An 18,028-nucleotide genomic window follows, 5' to 3' on the forward strand; every position below is an offset into this window, starting at 1 on the left:
AAGCCTGTGCAGCACAACAAAGAGTAGCCCCTGCTCGCTGCAACTAGAGAAAAAGCCTGTGTGCAACAACGGAGACCCAATGTAGCCAAAAATATATATATAAATAAATTTTTAAAAAAGTAATACATCTACATTGTACAGGTGGTAAAAAAAAAATTCAGTCATTGCAAATGGATAGATATACAGTGAAAAGTATATTTCCATTCAGTTTACTGTTGTTTACCAAGGACCTGGTGCTTTTTGAAGGGATCCAAGAATAGCTTATACTCCTATTTTAGTTTACATTTTGTTTCTCCTTTTTTATTTAACCACAATTATTTTTCTCTATTTTGAAAGTATCCCATAATATTCTCCCTTCTTCCCTCCCTTCCTCTTTCTCTTTTTTCTTCTCTTCATATTAAGGTAAAGGAGGAAAATTGTCCTTATCAGTTATTTGGTTATTTATAACTAACCACTCATCTGGTATTCAAGAGTACACAGCAAGAGCAAAATATCTATGAAAATATTAAAGGGGTAGCAATATTAAGGATTCTATAAAAACATGGTAGTAAAAAAAAAACAAGTTTACTGTATTCTTAACCCTTCAGCTTAAAACTCAATTTTTTAAAAAGCAAAACTGCTCTTTCTGCCTATGCTGTTGCCATGGTGCCCATTAAAAATCTCATGGCACAGGGTGGGCAAAGAAAAGAAGTAGGTCCTAAAGTTTACTCTTGACTATACCCATTCTGTAGAAGATGAAGTCACGGATGCTGCCAACTTTGAGTAGTTTCTTCAGGGGAGAAAGTGAATGGTAAAGCTAGGAATCTTGGTGGAGGTGTTGTAACAATTGAAAGAAGCAAAAGCAAGATGACTGTAACTTCTGAGGTACCTTTTTCCAAAAGGTATTTGAAATATCTCACCAAAAAATATTTGAAGAAGAATAATCTGTGATTCGTTATGCGTAGTTGCTAACAACAAAGAAAGTTATGAATTGCGTTACTTCCAGATTAATCAAGATGAAGAAGAGGAGGAAGACGAGGAATAAAGCTCAATTATCTGGTATATTTTGTATGAGTTCTTGAATAAAACTTAGGAACCAAAAAATATATCTATATAAAAAGCAAAACTGTCCAATCCTTCAATTATGTTTGCTTCCCCTTGAACTTACCCTATACACACATGCCTTTGTGTGTGTGTGTGTGTATGTGTGTGTGTGTTGAAATCTAAAGAAGGTTTGTACCTGAATTAATAGTATTGTATCAGTGACAATTTACTGTTTTGTTTTGTTTTGTTTTTTTTTGTGCGGTACGCGGGCCTCTCACTGTTGTGACCTCTCCCGTTGCGGAGCACAGGCTCCGGACGCGCAGGCTCCAGACGCGCAGGCTCAGCGGCCATGGCTCACGGGCCCAGCCGCTCCGCGGCATATGGGATCTTCCCAGACCGGGGCCGAACCCGTGTCCCCTGCATCGGCAGGCGGACTCTCAACCACTGCGCCACCAGGGAAGCCCAATTTCCTGGTTTTGACAGTGTATAATGGTCGTGTAAGATATTGTCATTGAGGGAAGCTGGGTGAGGCAGTCCATGGGAATTCTTTTTTTTGGCTGTGTTGGGTCTTTGTTGCTGTGCACAGGCTTTCTCTAGTTGAGGCGAGAGGGGGCTACTCTTGATTGCGGTGTGCCGGCTTCTCATTGCGGTGGCTTCTCTTGTTATGGAGCACGGGCTCAAGGCGTGCGGGCTTCAGTAGTTGTGGCACGCCGGCTCAGTAGTTGTGGCTCGCGGGCTCTAGAGCGCAGGCTCAGTAGTTGTGGCACATGGGCTTAGTTGCTCCATGGCATGTGGGATCTTCCCAGACCAGGGATTGAACTTGTGTCTCCTGCATTGGCAGGTGGATTCTTAACTACCACACCACCAGGGAAGTCCCATGGGAATTCTTTGTACTGTTTTTGCAACTTCATGTGAACTAATTAAAACTAAATATATATATGTATTTTTTATTATAACTTTTTTACATGCATTCCTTTTCTGGGGGAAGGGTGTATAATTGTATGAATTTTTATCATGTGTAGTTGCAAGTAACCATTACCATAATCAAGATGTGTATGTATATATACACACACACTATACGTCACTTATGTTACCACTAATAGTCATATCTTTCCCTCAGCCCTAACCTCTGGCAACCATAGATTTGTTCTCTGTCACTGTAATTTTTTCACTTTGAAAGGTTATGTAAATGGAATTCTGTAGTATGTTATCCTTCAAGATTGACTTTTTTCATAAAGCCTAATGCCATAAACATCTATCCAAGTGATGTTGCATGTACCAGTAAATTGCTCCTTTTTGTTACTGAGTAGTAGTATAGGAACATGGATATTTTAATCATATATTTTGTGCTTTGCTTTCCACTCTTGAGACTAGATCTCATGGTCCCAGTTGCATCAGGATATCCAAGCTCAGATCTTTTGTGCAGTTACCTGGAGCCATCCAGAGATATCTGTGGTTGATTACCAAAACCCATTTAATGTTACTTAAATAATGTATATAAAAAAGCTGACAATAAAGGCATAGTTGAAAATGAAGTGAGAAAGGTAAGGGGTAGACAAGAGTGCATAGAATTTTGAAAATGTCCAGAGAAAGGAGAAACTTAGGTCATTCTCCAGATTGTGTTTGACATGTGTTCCTATTATTATTATTATTTTAAATTTGGCGGCACCGCACGGCATGCGGGATCTTAGTTCCCTGACCAGGGGTCCAGCCTGGTGAAAGCGCCAGTGAAAGCGCCGAGTCCTAACCACTTGACCGCCAGGGAATTCCCTCTATCATATTTTCACTGCGTGTTCTTAGAGTAGTTTGAGAATAAACCTTTGGAATGGGCAATTTGTTTCATTATACTGTAGCTTTTCGCTGGCATCCCCAAAGTAATCTCTAAGTGGCCAGTAGGTTACTTAAGCTGAATCTAGATCTGACCCTTCACTGATTTCTGGAGCTGGCTTTTCTGAGGATAATGGTTTTAGGCCTGGTTATTACAGTTCTGTTGTTCCACATGAGAAGATTTCCAGAACACTTTCTCTTACAGCTATGGTGATAGATGGAGCGGAAGCTTATGTATTCTATTAGTGCTGAGCCCTTCTGGGCCTTGCCCTTGATATGTGATCAACTAGTGGAATTTTTCCATCTCTTTCAGTTTGTTATCTGGTCTTAATCTTATTCAGGATGCTGAAAAATTCTTACATCTGCTCATGGTCTGAGGTATCTCTGACTCTGGAATTTATCATTGAGTATAGTCAGCTGAGTCTGAAAGATTTAGTTTTAGAGAACACAGTTCTTATCTTGGGTTTCTTGACTTGACTCTTACTGTCCTTTCATTGTTCTTATCAGAACCAATTCTTTTGACACTATGGCTGATGGAGGAATTAGGAATAAAAAGGTAGGTCCCTAGAAGAAGTTGAGACTGTTGCTAGAAATATGCTAAGACTTGGTTTCTCACTAAGGGATCACTTGGGAGATGACATTTGGAAGGACACAATAGGTTTTAGCCAGGCATATTTCAGGCAAGGGCAGTGAAATCCTTGTGTTTAGCACTTTAGCAGATGAAAACAGCTGAGAGTTTTATATGGTTGACAGTATGAACTTTGGGAAAAGGTAAGGCCACACTGTGCTGAAAGGAAATGAAAAAAGAAATGGACTTTTTTCCATGGGGTGTGGAATGGGCTGAGACATAAATAAGACTAATCACATGGAAGCTCTTAGGAAAATATGAAGCACCAGGGAAGTGAAAATATTATAGAGTGAAAGGAGTTACTTCCACTGTAACTAAAGCCGAGCAGTCAAGTCTAGTAAAAGCCACCATTTAAAAATATTTATTCCTTTATCTCTTTTGGGGTGAAAGAAAATTGTACTGAATTTTCTTTTTTTCTTTGTCTTCCTGAAGTTCTCAGTATAATGTTGAACATTGAAGGGCAAGTGGTTGATTTCTCTCTAGAGTGCTTGATTTAAGATCTTATTGTTTATGTAAGGATTTAATAATTATGTGATTTAAAAACAAAGTTTCAAAAATTGTATAGCCTTAAAGTGGAACCAGTAACAGAGCTGCAATATTTGAGGTAACAACCTCATAGATTTTTATAGTAATGAAGCTGTTGATATTTAGTTTCTTGCTTTGTTTTCCCTAGAGGTTTTGCTACTTGTTGATGAGTGCTTCAACTTACACATTTATGATGATGTGGGAGTACAGCCACTATCTCTTGTTTCTTCAAGCAATATCTCTCTTCTTGCTAGATAGTTTTTCACTGGAGCAAAGTGAAAAGGTATGGCATTTCAAAATTATGATTTTAAATCTAGAGAATAAATGTCTTTATAGGGTTGTATTTAGCTTTTAAGCTTAATTTGAAATGTTTTAATAGGCTCTGATTTATACTTCTACTCAAAAGGTTGCTAAAGTCATTCTCCCCTAGTCCTTTTAGAAGCACTTTGAAATTCCCTTAAACATGGTCTGCTTAACCAGAGTCACCCCTGTGCGTCTTCTCTATTTCTAGCCATTTCTCCATCTTCCCTTTCTGTTTCTTTTAAAAAAGAAAAAGGTGAAATATAGGAATGTACAAAAGAGTATATGCATGCTGTATATACAATGTATAGAAAAAATATGAGTATTTGAACACCCAGGCCAAGATATGGAGTATATGAACACTAGAAGCCCTTTTTTCTCAGTCACATCCTGTTCCCTCCCCATCAGAGGCTAACTGTCCTGGATTTTGTTAATCCTTTCCTTCTTTTTCTTTATGTTTTTTTTACCACCCATCTGTGTATTCCTAAAACTATTGTTGTCAAATAATGTATTGTTTACTTTTGCCTGATTTGCTTCTGAGATTCATCCCTGATGATGTACAGAGCTATATTTCATTTTTATTCATTTTTATTTACTGATGTATTCTATTGCTGATGAACATTTCAGGTTTTTTCCAGTTTATTGTTCATATGACCAGTGCTGCTATAACGTTTTTATACATGTCACCTGGCACAGAAGTGCAAGATTTTTCTAGAATATATAGTGGAATTACAAGTCAAAGGATGTGTACATATTCAATCTAACTAAAGATACCAAGCCTTTCCCCAGAATGGTTATATCAATTTATACTTCAGTCAGCAGTAAAGGTTCCCATAAATATTTTGTTCCTTTGTTTCTTTGTCTTTTTCTCTTTTGCCCTCTCTTATCTTTTTTTCTTTATTTATAAACATGTATTAAGTATTTAATATGTTGTCTAAGCCAGAAATTTGGGAATCTTCTCGCTCTTCTCTTCCTTTTCTTCAGATGGTCCAGAATTCTGATGAGTACCAACATTTAGGTTATTTCAATAGAGAGAATTTAATATAAACAATCATTAACCAAGTATAAAGTTGTTAACTTGTTAAATGAAAAGGTAATAAGTACCTGAAAGTATTATAGAGGTAGCAACTTCAGGAAGCAGCTACCACTCCTAGAGCTGAGGGCTGAAAGGAAGAATTTGGAATTATTAAAATGTAGAAGCTTAGAAGAGGGAACCCTGTGGAGCTGAAACAGACTTCTGAGGAAGGGCCACTGCTCAGCTTTGCTGGTATCTCTGAACTGGGGAGAAGGGCTCTGTGGAAATGGGACCCAGACTTCTGAGAATGGTACTCTGGCCAGCTGATTCTGCCATCTCTGGGGTAAGAAGATGTGATACAGCTCATTCTTCAAGTGTTAGGGAAACTGCAGCTGCATCCAGCTGCCTTAACAGGAAGGAATTAACTCTGTTGGAGTGAAGAAGCATTGCTGAGGTGATCCTCCCAGGAACTGCAGACTGCAGTAAGGAACACGCCCCTGCTCTCTCCTCTAACTCTTATTATCTCTCGCTAGCATGGATTGGCAGAGATTAATAGGGAGCCAAATGAAAAAGCAGAAATGTAGACTGAAGAAGCCGGCCGCAGCATTACGAGGCCTGGATAGAGGGATAGGTTTGGAGCTAAGAGAACCAGCAGCCAAAATGAAAAAATAGAACATTACCAGCACCCAGAAGATCCCATAATGCCCTCTCTTGTCATTGCTTCAGCCTCCTGACAGTGGGGTATCTTTTTAAAAAATGGCTCTGGCCTTTTAGGGATTTTTTTTCTTTTGGTTTTTTGGTTGGTTTTTTTTTTTTAACTTTTAACACTCTGCCTTTTGATTCCTCTCCCTTCCCCCCAACTAGTGTCTATATTTTGTCTTAGTTCTCCCCTTTCTAAAAGGAATTTATTTTATGGTAGATTAAATTATTATACTATTGAATTTTAGAAAAGAAATATAGTAAGACATAACTTTCCTGGGAGATCTTCTATTAGGAAGTTGAATTTAACTTTCTTATTGTCACTGTTAAATGAACCAAGTGCAAAATACTTTTCTCTGGTGCTACATTTCATGGGAGTATATTTTCACCGGATAGGTTTTGGGAACTGCTGCTAATGGTTATGATTTTTGATTTATGCAGCTTGATGTTGCATAGATGGACAAGACAAACCAAGTGAAATTAAGTCAGAGCCTGGGATTAAAGAAGGTTCTTCCAGTCTGATTTAGACATCCATGGTTTCAAAGCTTTTTACTTTGCGGAGAGTTCTTTCTAAAAAGGAAGTGATATATTAGTTACGTCCCATGGCATTAAAACTACGAATTGAATGGTTGTAAATATAATACTGTCCAAAATTACAGTAGAGCATTTACTTTATAATTGTAGTCAAATCTTATGTAGTGAAAAGATGTACAATAAAATTCATTTAATTCTCATTCATTTTATTTTTGTCCCAACAGGTTCATGAAGTTTATAAAATCTATATATTTTCTCTCTTTCTGGGATATTTACTGCAGTTCGAGAATTCAGCTTTATTGGTATCTCCTTTATTAAGTTTTGTAATAGCCTTAATGCTTGCTAAGTGCCTTCAGGTAACTAGAATTGCCTTTTTATCATTCTTGGGGGGAATTTTTAAATTGTTAATTTTTTTAAACCTCACTTCTTTGTTCATATAATTTTCCTCCCTGCATAGCTGAATGTGAAGAAAGGAACTTTCGTGGCTAAAATAATGAAAGTGATTAATTTTTACTTGGTGTGTACTCTGACAGTGACATTGAATATTATAATGAAAGTAAGTAACTCTGTGTTTGAGATTCATGTGGTAGAGCAAATTGAATAATGAACTATACTGGGCTAAATTTTAACGAGAATAATGGGATAGCAAAGTAAGAGTTTGTACAGTAACATGTTTAGTTGAACAATAATCATACCTAGTATATTAGGTGAGAAAATAGGATTCTGAGTCTTTCCTATAGAAATACTTTTTTAAAATTACACTTTATTTTTCATTTAATTTAAAATGTCATCATTACCCAATTAACACTAAGTAATATATGGAATAAATTCAGGTGAGTCAAAGACATTCAAAAGAGTGGGTAAGTTATTTAAGCCAGGTGGGATAAGGTTAAAATCTTCTTACTACCCCATTATAGTTTTATGCTTAACTATAAGGTAATGTGATTGACTATGCCAGTAAATCTCCTTGCTTCATAGTTACATCATGTATTTTTAATTCATATTTTTTGTTTTGTAGTCTTGCTGTATTTTCTAGTTCTAGTATTGGACTAAAGCATATTGCTATAAACTTAGCTAATAGTTCTTTGTTGTAACTAGTGTTTTTCTCCTTCAGATGTTTGTCCCACACAAAGAAAATGGACATATGCTGAAATTCCTTGAAGTAAAATTTGGACTAAATATGACTAAGTAAGTTTTAGATTATGTAAGTTTACCTAACTCTATACCACTTAGAAGATAAAGAGCAAAAATAATCAAAGGAGGGAGTACACACCTAATTACATACCACTTAGAAAATAATTTGGGACATTACAATATCCAGAAGAAATAAGACATTAATACTTTTCTCATTTAAAACAAAATCTCATTTAGGTCTTTTAAAATTAGATATACTTAAACCTCAGTAGCATCACAGTATGTTGAGGCTACTTTCCTTGATGAGGAGTGATGATACAATCTAAGGTCAGAATAAATTAAAGATTTAAAATGAATAAAGAACCAAGGAAATTTTAACCACTAACTGCAAAATGTTATATTACAAAGAGTATGGGTGTAAATCAACTATAGTTCAATTAAAAACAAAAAGTTCATGATATACTCCAAATCTATACTTTAAAAAAAAAGGGCATAGGCATTAAAAATGGGGTGGTCAGTAAGATATTTATTTCATAGCAAAGAATCTTATCTTTGGTCATAATAGTGGATTGGACCAGAAGCTGACATTTTAAATTCAAAAATAGTGTTGTACCTTTTGTTTGTTGTTTAAATGCATTTTTTAAATCTAAAATGAAATAAATGATTTTATGTACTGATAGAGTCCATTTGCATAACAGAAAATATATATTTACCTATACATATCTCTAGTTCATATAGTAGACCGTAGAATCTTATAATCGTTTGCTGGGATTACATGGGATTTTAGATACTGTGAATGAAATTTTATGTTGTGATATATCAGTTAACCAGGTGTTTGACATTGCTTAAACACTGGAGAAGTCTTCTGAAGTGTAAATCGTATATGGCTATCTAGTAAGATAAAAGGATCCTTTAAGAGGCCATGTGCTTCATAAAGGTAGGGACCATGTCTTTTTCAGGTGTATTTGTAGGCCTCACACTCAGCAGGCAACTAGTAAAAGTTGGTTGCAGACCTCCATAATTGACTGGCCTTTTCACTGACTTTCTCTTTAACCTTGGAAGACTCTAGAATGAGCCTAGCGTTAAGGTCTGCTTTTGTCCAGTGTTTCTTAGTTGATGTTCTATAGTGCGCCTTTGTTCCTCATGTCAGGTACTAGGCTTCACAAGGTAATATACTGGGTATTTTAAGATTAAGACTTATTAATCTTGTCCTTAAGAATATTTCTGGCTCATTAGATAGTTTTTATACAATTAATGGCATGGGTGTGTAAATAATAAGTGCCTTGTGTGCAAATGTGCCAATTGGATATCAGGATTTGTAATTCACCAGAATTTCAGGAGACATTTCTGTTGAGACGGAATTTTAAGAATCAGTAAAGAGGGCTTCCCTGGTGGCGCAGTGGTTGAGAGTCTGCCTGCTGATGCAGGGGACACGGGTTTGTGCCCCAGTCCAGGAAGATCCCACATGCCGCGGAGCGGCTGGGCCCGTGAGCCATGGCCGCTGGGCCTGCGCGTCTGGAGCCTGTGCTCCACAACGGGAGAGCCCACAACAGTGAGAGGCCCGTGTACCACACACACACAAAAATAAATAAAATAAAAAGATGTTAAAAAAGGGTCTTCCCTGGTGGCGCAGTGGTTAAGAATCCGCCTGCCAATGCAGGAGACACTGGTTTGAGCCCTGGCCCGGGAAGACCCCACATGCCGCAGAGCAGCTAAGCCCGTGCGCCACAACTACTGAGCCTGTGCCCTAGAGCCTGCGAGCCGCAGCTACTGAAGCCCGCGCGCCTAGAGCCTGTGCTCCACAACAACAGAAGCCACCTCAATGAGAACCTGCGCACAGCAACGAAGACCCAACGCAGCCATAAATAAATAAAGAAAAGAATCAGTAAAGAAGTGTTAATAAATATTTATTTAATGTGCAAGATACTGGGCCAGGTACTCTGGGGTATACAAAAATGACTACAATCTAACGCATAGCAGATTGCATCAAACACTGTAATAAAGGGATAATTAAAGTGCCATGGGAATATGGGGAAGGAAGGATTGAGACTGGGGTTATGGAAAGAATATCATTAAATTGGAATTTGAATTAGACCTTATAGAATTAGTTACTTTAGTAGGCAGATTTTTAAAAAGTGCTTTCGTCCTAGGTACAAAATATTTTGATGGCAGCCTCTTTGATACAGTTGTATAGCTGTTTGGCACATTGTGAAACTTTAACCTTTTAGTTTAAACCCAGTGATTTGTGAAGCATTCTCAATCCATCCGTGGGCACTCCTGAACATCATTCCATCGCTTACGTCCTCCCCCAGGGCTAGGAATTTGAGGATTAAATGGAGGTTGAAGATGGATTGGGAGTGAGAATGCAGATAAATCTACGTATAACTAGGAGGCTTGTTGATTATATTTAGTGTGGGTTAAAAAAAAAAAGTTTATCCTGACTGTTATAGCTCAAAAAACTTACATTTCAAATTTTATGATTTCTGTCTTAATAATTAGATACCTCTTTTTAAAATGGGTCCTAGTCAAGTTACATTTATCAATATAAAACAGGGCTGTCCAATAACAATATGACATTAGTTGCATACATAATTTTCTAGTAGTTGCATTAAAAAAAAGAAACAAGTGAATTTAATTTCAATAACGTACTTTATTTAATCCAGTATATTAAAAATGTTATTTTAATGTGTAAACATTATAAAATTATTGAGATATATTTTGTATTTTTTAAATTCCTTTTTTCTTGATTTTTTTATCTTTGAAGTCCAGGGTGTATTTTGTACTTAAAAGACTATCTCCATTTGCACTGGCCACATTTCATGTGCTATTAGCTACGTGTAGCTAGTGACTATCATACTGGACAGTGCTGTTAGAGGTTAGACAGTTGAATTTTTTTGGTATCTTCCAGGTAAAAATAGAAAGTAAAACTCCCCTAAAACTCTATTGGGTTCTAGAGATGGTCATATTGCTGGATCATAAAAATGTAGTAGTTTTAAATTTATTAGGGCAGTTTGTTGAGGAGGGTTACTAATGCTATTATTTTCATTTATAAAGGGTATGACCTTTCTGTTGTAAGTTAACGGATTTAGGAAGTGCGTTTAGTTTTGTCTTAGTTTTTACTGAGATGGAAAAAATAATTTTAAGTTCAGTACTTTAAAACATCTGTGATTTTAATATCATGCTTTTGTTTTCTGTAGGAATTTTACAATGAATTGGCTCCTATGTCAAGAATCCCTTCAGGCACCATCTCAAGAATTTTTTTTGCGATTGACACAATCTTCTTTATTACCTTTCTATATTTTAGTGTTAATTACTTGTTTTCTTTCTATGATTCAGGTTATTTTTAGGAGAATTAAGTAAGTACCTAGGAGAACTAATCATATTACTAACTAATAAATTATGGAAATATATAAAACTTATTTTTAATATCCTTCCAATATTTGTGTGTTTTAGAGTTTCTAATTGAATTCTCTATCAGTGTGTAAAATATCATTATAAGTTAAGTAGATGAAATTCAAATTTAAGCTTATACATCTAAATATGTAATATTCATGTTTATTTATTTAGGCAGTGCCGGGTTTTAGTTGCGGCACATGGAATCTTTAGTTGCGGCATGCATGCGGGATCTAGTTCCCCGAGCAGGGATCGAACCCAGCCCTCCAGCATTGGGAGTGTGGAGTCTTACCCACTGGACCACCAGGGAAGTCCCTGTAATGTCCATTTTTAATGCAGGAATAATATTTAAATAATCAGTTAAACTTTTACAGACTAATTTACTCAGATTTTTTATTTACTGTAAGCATAATTTTTTCTAATTACTTGAAACTAGTAGTATAAGTGATTTTAAATTACAAAGTTTGACTATTTAAAAATATTTTTATCAAACTTGAAAGGAGGCTGTGTGTAGTAACTTAATTTTGAGAACTTAGTAATTCAAATTATTATTTAACTATATTGATTTAACAATCATTAGTTTAGTGATAATTCATCTTGGAAAAGGAACCTCTGTATCTTTTTTATTATATTTCCTGAACTTTGATGTTTAGTCTTTATTGAGGCAGTTGTCTTCAAGCTTCAATAGCCATTTTCAAAGACTTGGAGATACCTAAGTTAGGTATTTGACCAGCAGAATATACTTTCAAATTTTAAGAACTACCTATATATTTTTTATGAAGATATTAAAGATCTTTGATTTTTCAAATAAATATTTTCAAAGTAGTAAAAAACCACATTTCTTTCAGTAGTGGTAAGTCCCTGAAAGAAACTATTACGCTTGAAGATGGACAAATTGGAGAAAGGCCAGAAATAATTTATCACGTGATTCACACTATTTTATTGGGCTCTCTTGCAATGATTATAGAAGGGTAAGTGTATATTTGAGCCATTTGTTTTTACAAAGAATTGTCCTTTCTAATGGTAGTTAATGGATACTTTAAAGAACACATTTATAAAAACACTATAAAAACTCAAAAAAACCTTAATCTAACTGGAGTTTAGAGAGGTGTTTATAGTACAGTGAACCGATATTTACTTAGTAATTTATTTGTTCAAAAACTATTGAATGAAAAAAAAAAAAAAAAAAAAACAAAACTATTGAATGTTTTCCAAGGACCAGGCATTGTGCTAGGTGCTGGGGGTACAGTGGTGGACAAGATTCTCTAACCTTATGTGACTCATGGTCTATTGAAGGTGACAGATGCTAACCACACAAAAATAAAATTATAACTTTGATAAGCGAAGGAGAGGTAAATGGTGTTATGAGGGTGAGGGTTCAATATACCCTTTTCTTTGAAGTTTGACTCAGATGAGAAATAAGACATAGGAGTATGAAATGGTTCTGAGCACCCAATTTCAAAGTGGGGAGGAGGTTTCTTCATACCAACAAACAATTCTCTGGACACCAGCTGGGTATCCTACAATTCAACTCAATTTTGACTATCTGCCAGAAGTACCATCAGAATCTACAGGCTTGGGTTCAGTCCAACAAGACTCCCCTGCTACCTCTTCAGACACCAGTTACAAGTCCAGGTTGTCACCTGTGTTTCTGGTGAACTGGCTATAGATCAGAGGTTCCCAAGACCCCCTCCTCAGGTTTGATTAATTTGGTAGAGCAGCTCACAGAACTCAGAGAAACATTTTACTTACTGGTTTATTTTCAAAGGATATAAATCAGGAACAGCCACATGGAAGAGGTTCATAGGGCGAGGTATGGGGAAAGGGCTGGAGCTCCCATGCTCTCTCCAGGAGAGAGAAATCCCTACATGTTCACCAACCGGGAAGCTCCTGAACCCTGTACTTTTGGGTTTTTATGGAGGCTTTATTACATAGGCACGATTGATTAAATTGGTGCCTATTGGTGATTGATCTCAGCCTCTCCCCTCCCCAGAGGTCTGGGGGGGTAGGACTGAAACTTCCAACCCTCTCATCACCTGGTTGGCTCCACTGGCAACCAGTCCCCATCCTTAGCTGCTTTCCAAAAGTCGCCTCATTAACATAATAAAAGATACATTTAAGCTCTCAGCGCTTAGGAAATTCCAAGGGTTTGGGGAGTTGTGAGCCAGAATCCCGTGGTCAAAAACCAAATATATATGAGGAGTATATTTTGGTCATCTGAATGATTCTGATTCTGATAAAAGTTGCATTGGAGAACTCTTTTTCATGTGTGACCAAAAGGCCTTTGAATATCTTCCACCCCAAACTGAGTTTAGTCCTTAAATTTCAGGCCTTCCCTCTTGAATGGCCAGAGCCTTGGTAAGCCTGCTGCACCGATACACACCCGTGCTGCAAAAGGAAGATCCAAACTGTAAAAGCCCATAAGTGTTTGTTGAGTATTGTCATCTCACACTCACAAATCAGATAACTTGCTGCCACGAGGAGGAGCAGTTAGGGTTCTGAAGTACAGGGAGGGGAATAAAAGCAGGGAGAGGTGAAGAATATTGATACAGTATAAGATTTACGTTTCCTTTAATTATGAATACAGATCCAGAATCACAGTCATTTTAGCAGTACCCGTGGTGCTTTCACCAACAGAAAGCATAGTTATTTTCTCATTGTACTGGTTTTTTACAGGTATCTTGAATATTGTTTATATACATCACTACTTCAAAATTATAGTAATTATTAGACCTGCATTTAATGTATTAATAAACAAGTACAAATATTGCTGTATTACAAATACAAATTTTATTATTTAATATCAGTATTTCAGTATAATTGGTTTCCTTTGTAAGCCTATGTATTTTATGCATTTAGAAATGTTTTCTTATAAGGGGTCCACAGACTGCCAAACCCATGACTAGGGGGTATATCTGTGGAAACTTGAAGTGAGAATAAAGTTCACTCTAACAGTTAGCAATCCATAGTACCTAAATAGGATGAAGAAGTGTATTAATCCATGAATATTTTAAGTGATTCAGGGTTTGATTCTCATCTTGTTGCCTAGTAGTACTAGAATATGGAGCATGGTTTACCTTTTTCCCCTCCTTCCCCTCCTTCCTCAGTTTTATTTCTCTCTGAAAAAGAACTTTTTGTTATTCCCACCATTCTTCATTGTTGGATCGGTCATTTTAAGTTCAAGATCCCTTTTTTGAACATGTAATCTGCATTATTCTATCATTGGTCCTTAATTCTCTAATTTACTCACTAGACCTCTAAGACATGATCATCTATTCATGCAGATAACTTGCATGGTCCCCTAGGAGGTGCCAGGCACTCTACCAGGTAGGGCAGTAGGGATTAGAGAGATATGAAATCTAGTCTTTTTGAATCTTTTCAAAGAGTTCCTATTCTAGATAAGTAAACCAAGAGCTAGAACAAAGTAAAATACTATGAGAAAGGTATACAGAGGGTGCTCTGGTCATCCAGAGGAGAGGTACTAACTCACTTGTGGAAGGTAGGTAGGGGAAATCAGCTTAAGGGAGATTTTCTAAACAGGGCCACAGTCTTGAGAGATAGAGATTGGCCAGGCTGTCAGTTTTCTCATGTGCGTGTGTGTGTATAGGTGTGTGTGTGCGCGTGTGCGTGTGTGTATAATAATCTGGGAAAAAGAAGTATTCTTTGGGAACCAATACTATGGGATGAATGTGAGGGAAATAGCGAGATATGTCTGGAAAAATAAGCAGGGAACAGATCAAGTGTTTTAAGCAGAAATTTGACATGATCAACTTTACTCTTTTAGGGAAAATCTCTCTGGCAGCAATGATTGAGAAAGATTTGAGGAAAACAAGATTAGAGGAAGATAAACCAGTTAACAAGGTATCATAGTAGAATCTAGAAGTGAGTAGCAATGGAGATGGAGTAAAGGGGCCAAAACTAAGATATTTGGGAATTGGAAACTAAATAAGGAGTTGCAGGGACTGTGGTGGAGGGATCCTAGGAAGAGCTGCAATTCAGAAGCCAAAGGAAGAGTTTTTAAAGGATATGATCAGAGAGAAAAGAAGGTAAGGAAAGAGAGATGAGTGTAGACTTCAAGAAGTCTGGCTATAAAGGGAATCAGAGGCTAAGGCAGCAACTAGAGAGGGGTGCAGTTTTACCAGGAGGGAGAAACGTGTGTGCATTATGGGATGGAAACACTGAGATTGTTCTGCAAACTCTGGCTGGAACTCTAATCATTTAGGGAAGTAGTAGAAAAAACTGAAAAGGTATGTCGGGACCATATTTTAGAGGGCCCTGAAAACCATTTGGGTGAGTTTTCATTTATTTCTGTAGGTATTGGGAAACTAAAGATTTTTGAACAGAACGTGTCTTCTCATAGTTATGTTTGAAAAGGATTCATCTGGCATTTGGTTGAATTGGAAGAGAATTTAAAAGTTGAGATGTTAATTAGCTGGCTATTGAAATAAAATGGTAAGGAGAGGTTGTATATGAAGAAATCAGTGGATTGGCACAATGGTCCAATGTCTAGAGCAGAGAGTTTGTGTTCCAAGTGATGTCATATACATGTAATTCAATGTGAGTAGTCTCTCCTGGAGTTATACACCAGACTCTAGCATTGATTCTGGCTGACTGGAAAAATAGGTTTGGTATTTTCTGAAATGGGGAAGTTAATGGTTGGAGGAGTTACTGGTTAACCAGAGGAAACGAATGCAATTCCTCTGTCTTAGCAACATGTATTCTATATACATCCAGCTACTTCTCTCAAAGTCTGATTCAGTATGCATTGTTTTAAACCTTAAGTACATTCTCAAATTGGTCCTTTTGCTTTCATATCACCCTAGACCTTATATAAATTTTTTATACTTATTTTCTAATTGTTTCCCGTGTGTTCAGTTTTATTCCATCTTAATAAAGCCCTCCTTGAGGGCTGTAGCCATGTCTTGTTTTTCTTGTCTTCTCTCTAGTACTTTGGTCACCCTGAAGTGTATGATCAATAAACTTTTATTAGATGAATGTTACTTCGTAACCTTATATTCTTCTAGTCTCTTTTGAGTTTGTCATCAAAGAATATATCTTAGAAGGATCTTATTGTTTCCTTAGTCTTAACTACAAAAGTTATCTTCTGAGATGTTATTTTTCCTTGATCATCTGTGTGAAGCAATGACATCCACAAAGTTTTCTAAACTCTTCCTCTTCTGTCTTCAGCATTTACCATCACCTAGGGTGATGGGTTTCTTTTGTTTCCTGTACAAGTTACAACTTAAAGTAAGGTACTGCCTTTTATTTGCACAAGTTCATTTTTCTGTACACCTGGATTTTTAATCTTTTTAAGTTAAGGGCCCTAATTTTTCAATCCTGTTTTTAAAAAATTAATCTCAAAAGTAATAATGCAGATTGTGTAACAGACCCAAATAATATAGATATGTATGAAGTAAAAAATGAAAATCCTTCTGTCCCAGTCCTCAGAGGTCACGACTGTCAGCAGTATCTTTTCAGATGTTATTTTTTGACTATACTGCATATATGTACATTAGAAAAAAAATCACCAGAAAACAGGGTAACAGGGTAACAGTATACATAAAATTTTGCAGTTTGCTTTTTTTTCATAAGGATTTATTATTTAATCAGTACCTGTTGAAGGATAGTTAGGTTTCTTTTTTTTTTTTGCAATTAAAACAACATACTGCAGTTAAAACCCCACATGTGTATCTTTATACATTTATGCTAATATATCTGTAGGCTAGTTTACTAGAAATGGGATTGTCTTGTATTTAGAATTTTTATAGGTTCTGCCAAATTGCCTTCTGAAAAAGTATAACAGTTTATGTTCTCTCCAAGAGTACAATTTTACTACACCTCATCTATATTAATGTCTTATTTCATCCTCATTTTAGTAACCCACATGTCTCTTGATTATTTAAGAAGTGAGTAACAATATGTTGCTGAAAATTAGAGGCTAAGCTTTTTCATTGTCCTTCAACATTGTTGTATTTTCATGAGTATTAGGAAAGAACTCAGAAAAGAGAAATCACATAATAATGATGTTTATAGGATAGCTCATGCATGACTCTGTCTTTTCCAGCTTGAAATACCTCTGGACTCCTTATGTGTGCATGTTAGCAGCATTTGGTGTATGTTCTCCTGAACTTTGGATGACACTTTTCAAGTGGCTTCGATTACGAACTGTACACCCAGTATTGTTGGTGAGTCATTGTTATTTTGTGTTAAGTTCTTGTTTCTCTTTCAATTATATAAATGGGAACCACATGAATACAATTAAAATAGCATGAGTAGGGCTTCCCTGGTGGTGCAGTGGTTAAGAATCCTCCTGCCAATGCAGGGGGCACGGGTTTGAGCCCTGGTCCAGGAAGATTCCACATGCTGTGGAGCAACTAAGCCCGTGCACCACAACTATTAAGCCTGTACTCTAGAGCCCATGAGCCACAACTACTGAGCCTGCATGCCACAACTACTGAAGCACACAAGCCACAACTACTGAGCCCGCCTGCTGCAACTACTGAAGCCTGAGCACCTAGAGCCCGTGCTCCGTAACTGGAGAAGCCACTGCAATGAGAAGCCCGCACACCGCAACGAAGAGTAGCCCCCACTCGCCCGCGTGAGAGAAAGAGAAAGCCTGTGTGCACCGATGAAGACCCAACACAGCCAAAAATAAATAAATAAAATAAATAAATTTATAAAAAATAATAGCATGAGTAAATCACATTATGATTTATAGGTAGAAAAAAAGAAAAAGATTCTATGGCAAACATTTTTAAATTTCTGATTATAAAAGTAGGGTGTTTTCAATGCAGACTACTTAAAAAATAGAAGTTAAAAATATACGTGAATCAATGTGAGAGGCTTTCAAAAATTAATTTTGATAATATTTTTCTCAGTTTGATTTAGAACTATGGAATGTTTTCAGTGAGAATGCAACATTTACACTGTGCCTGCTATGTGTAATGTGC

General features: G+C 36.6%; 1 protein-coding gene and 1 pseudogene across 3 annotated transcripts in view; both read left to right on the forward strand.

Moving 5' to 3' along the window:
- The window catches only part of DPY19L4 (dpy-19 like 4), a 64,532-nt gene that overhangs the window by 35,114 nt on the left and 11,390 nt on the right, over positions 1–18,028 (forward strand). For 2 of the 3 annotated variants that reach the window (XM_024765429.1, XM_024765428.1), the window contains 7 exons: positions 4,152–4,286; positions 6,776–6,907; positions 7,009–7,107; positions 7,666–7,739; positions 10,883–11,041; positions 11,930–12,049; positions 17,143–17,263. In XM_024765429.1, the coding sequence (XP_024621197.1) occupies positions 4,152–4,286; positions 6,776–6,907; positions 7,009–7,107; positions 7,666–7,739; positions 10,883–11,041; positions 11,930–12,049; positions 17,143–17,263 (840 nt within the window). Of the gene's footprint in view, positions 1–4,151; positions 4,287–6,775; positions 6,908–7,008; positions 7,108–7,665; positions 7,740–10,882; positions 11,042–11,926; positions 12,050–17,142; positions 17,264–18,028 lie in introns of all 3 variants that reach the window. The other variant, XM_024765427.1, reaches the window with a different exon arrangement.
- On the forward strand, positions 643–4,284 carry LOC112413477 (60S ribosomal protein L22 pseudogene; annotated as a pseudogene).

Source organism: Neophocaena asiaeorientalis, unplaced genomic scaffold, assembly GCF_003031525.2.
Source record: "Neophocaena asiaeorientalis asiaeorientalis breed wild unplaced genomic scaffold, Neophocaena_asiaeorientalis_V1.1 scaffold353, whole genome shotgun sequence".
NCBI lineage: Eukaryota > Metazoa > Chordata > Mammalia > Artiodactyla > Phocoenidae > Neophocaena > Neophocaena asiaeorientalis.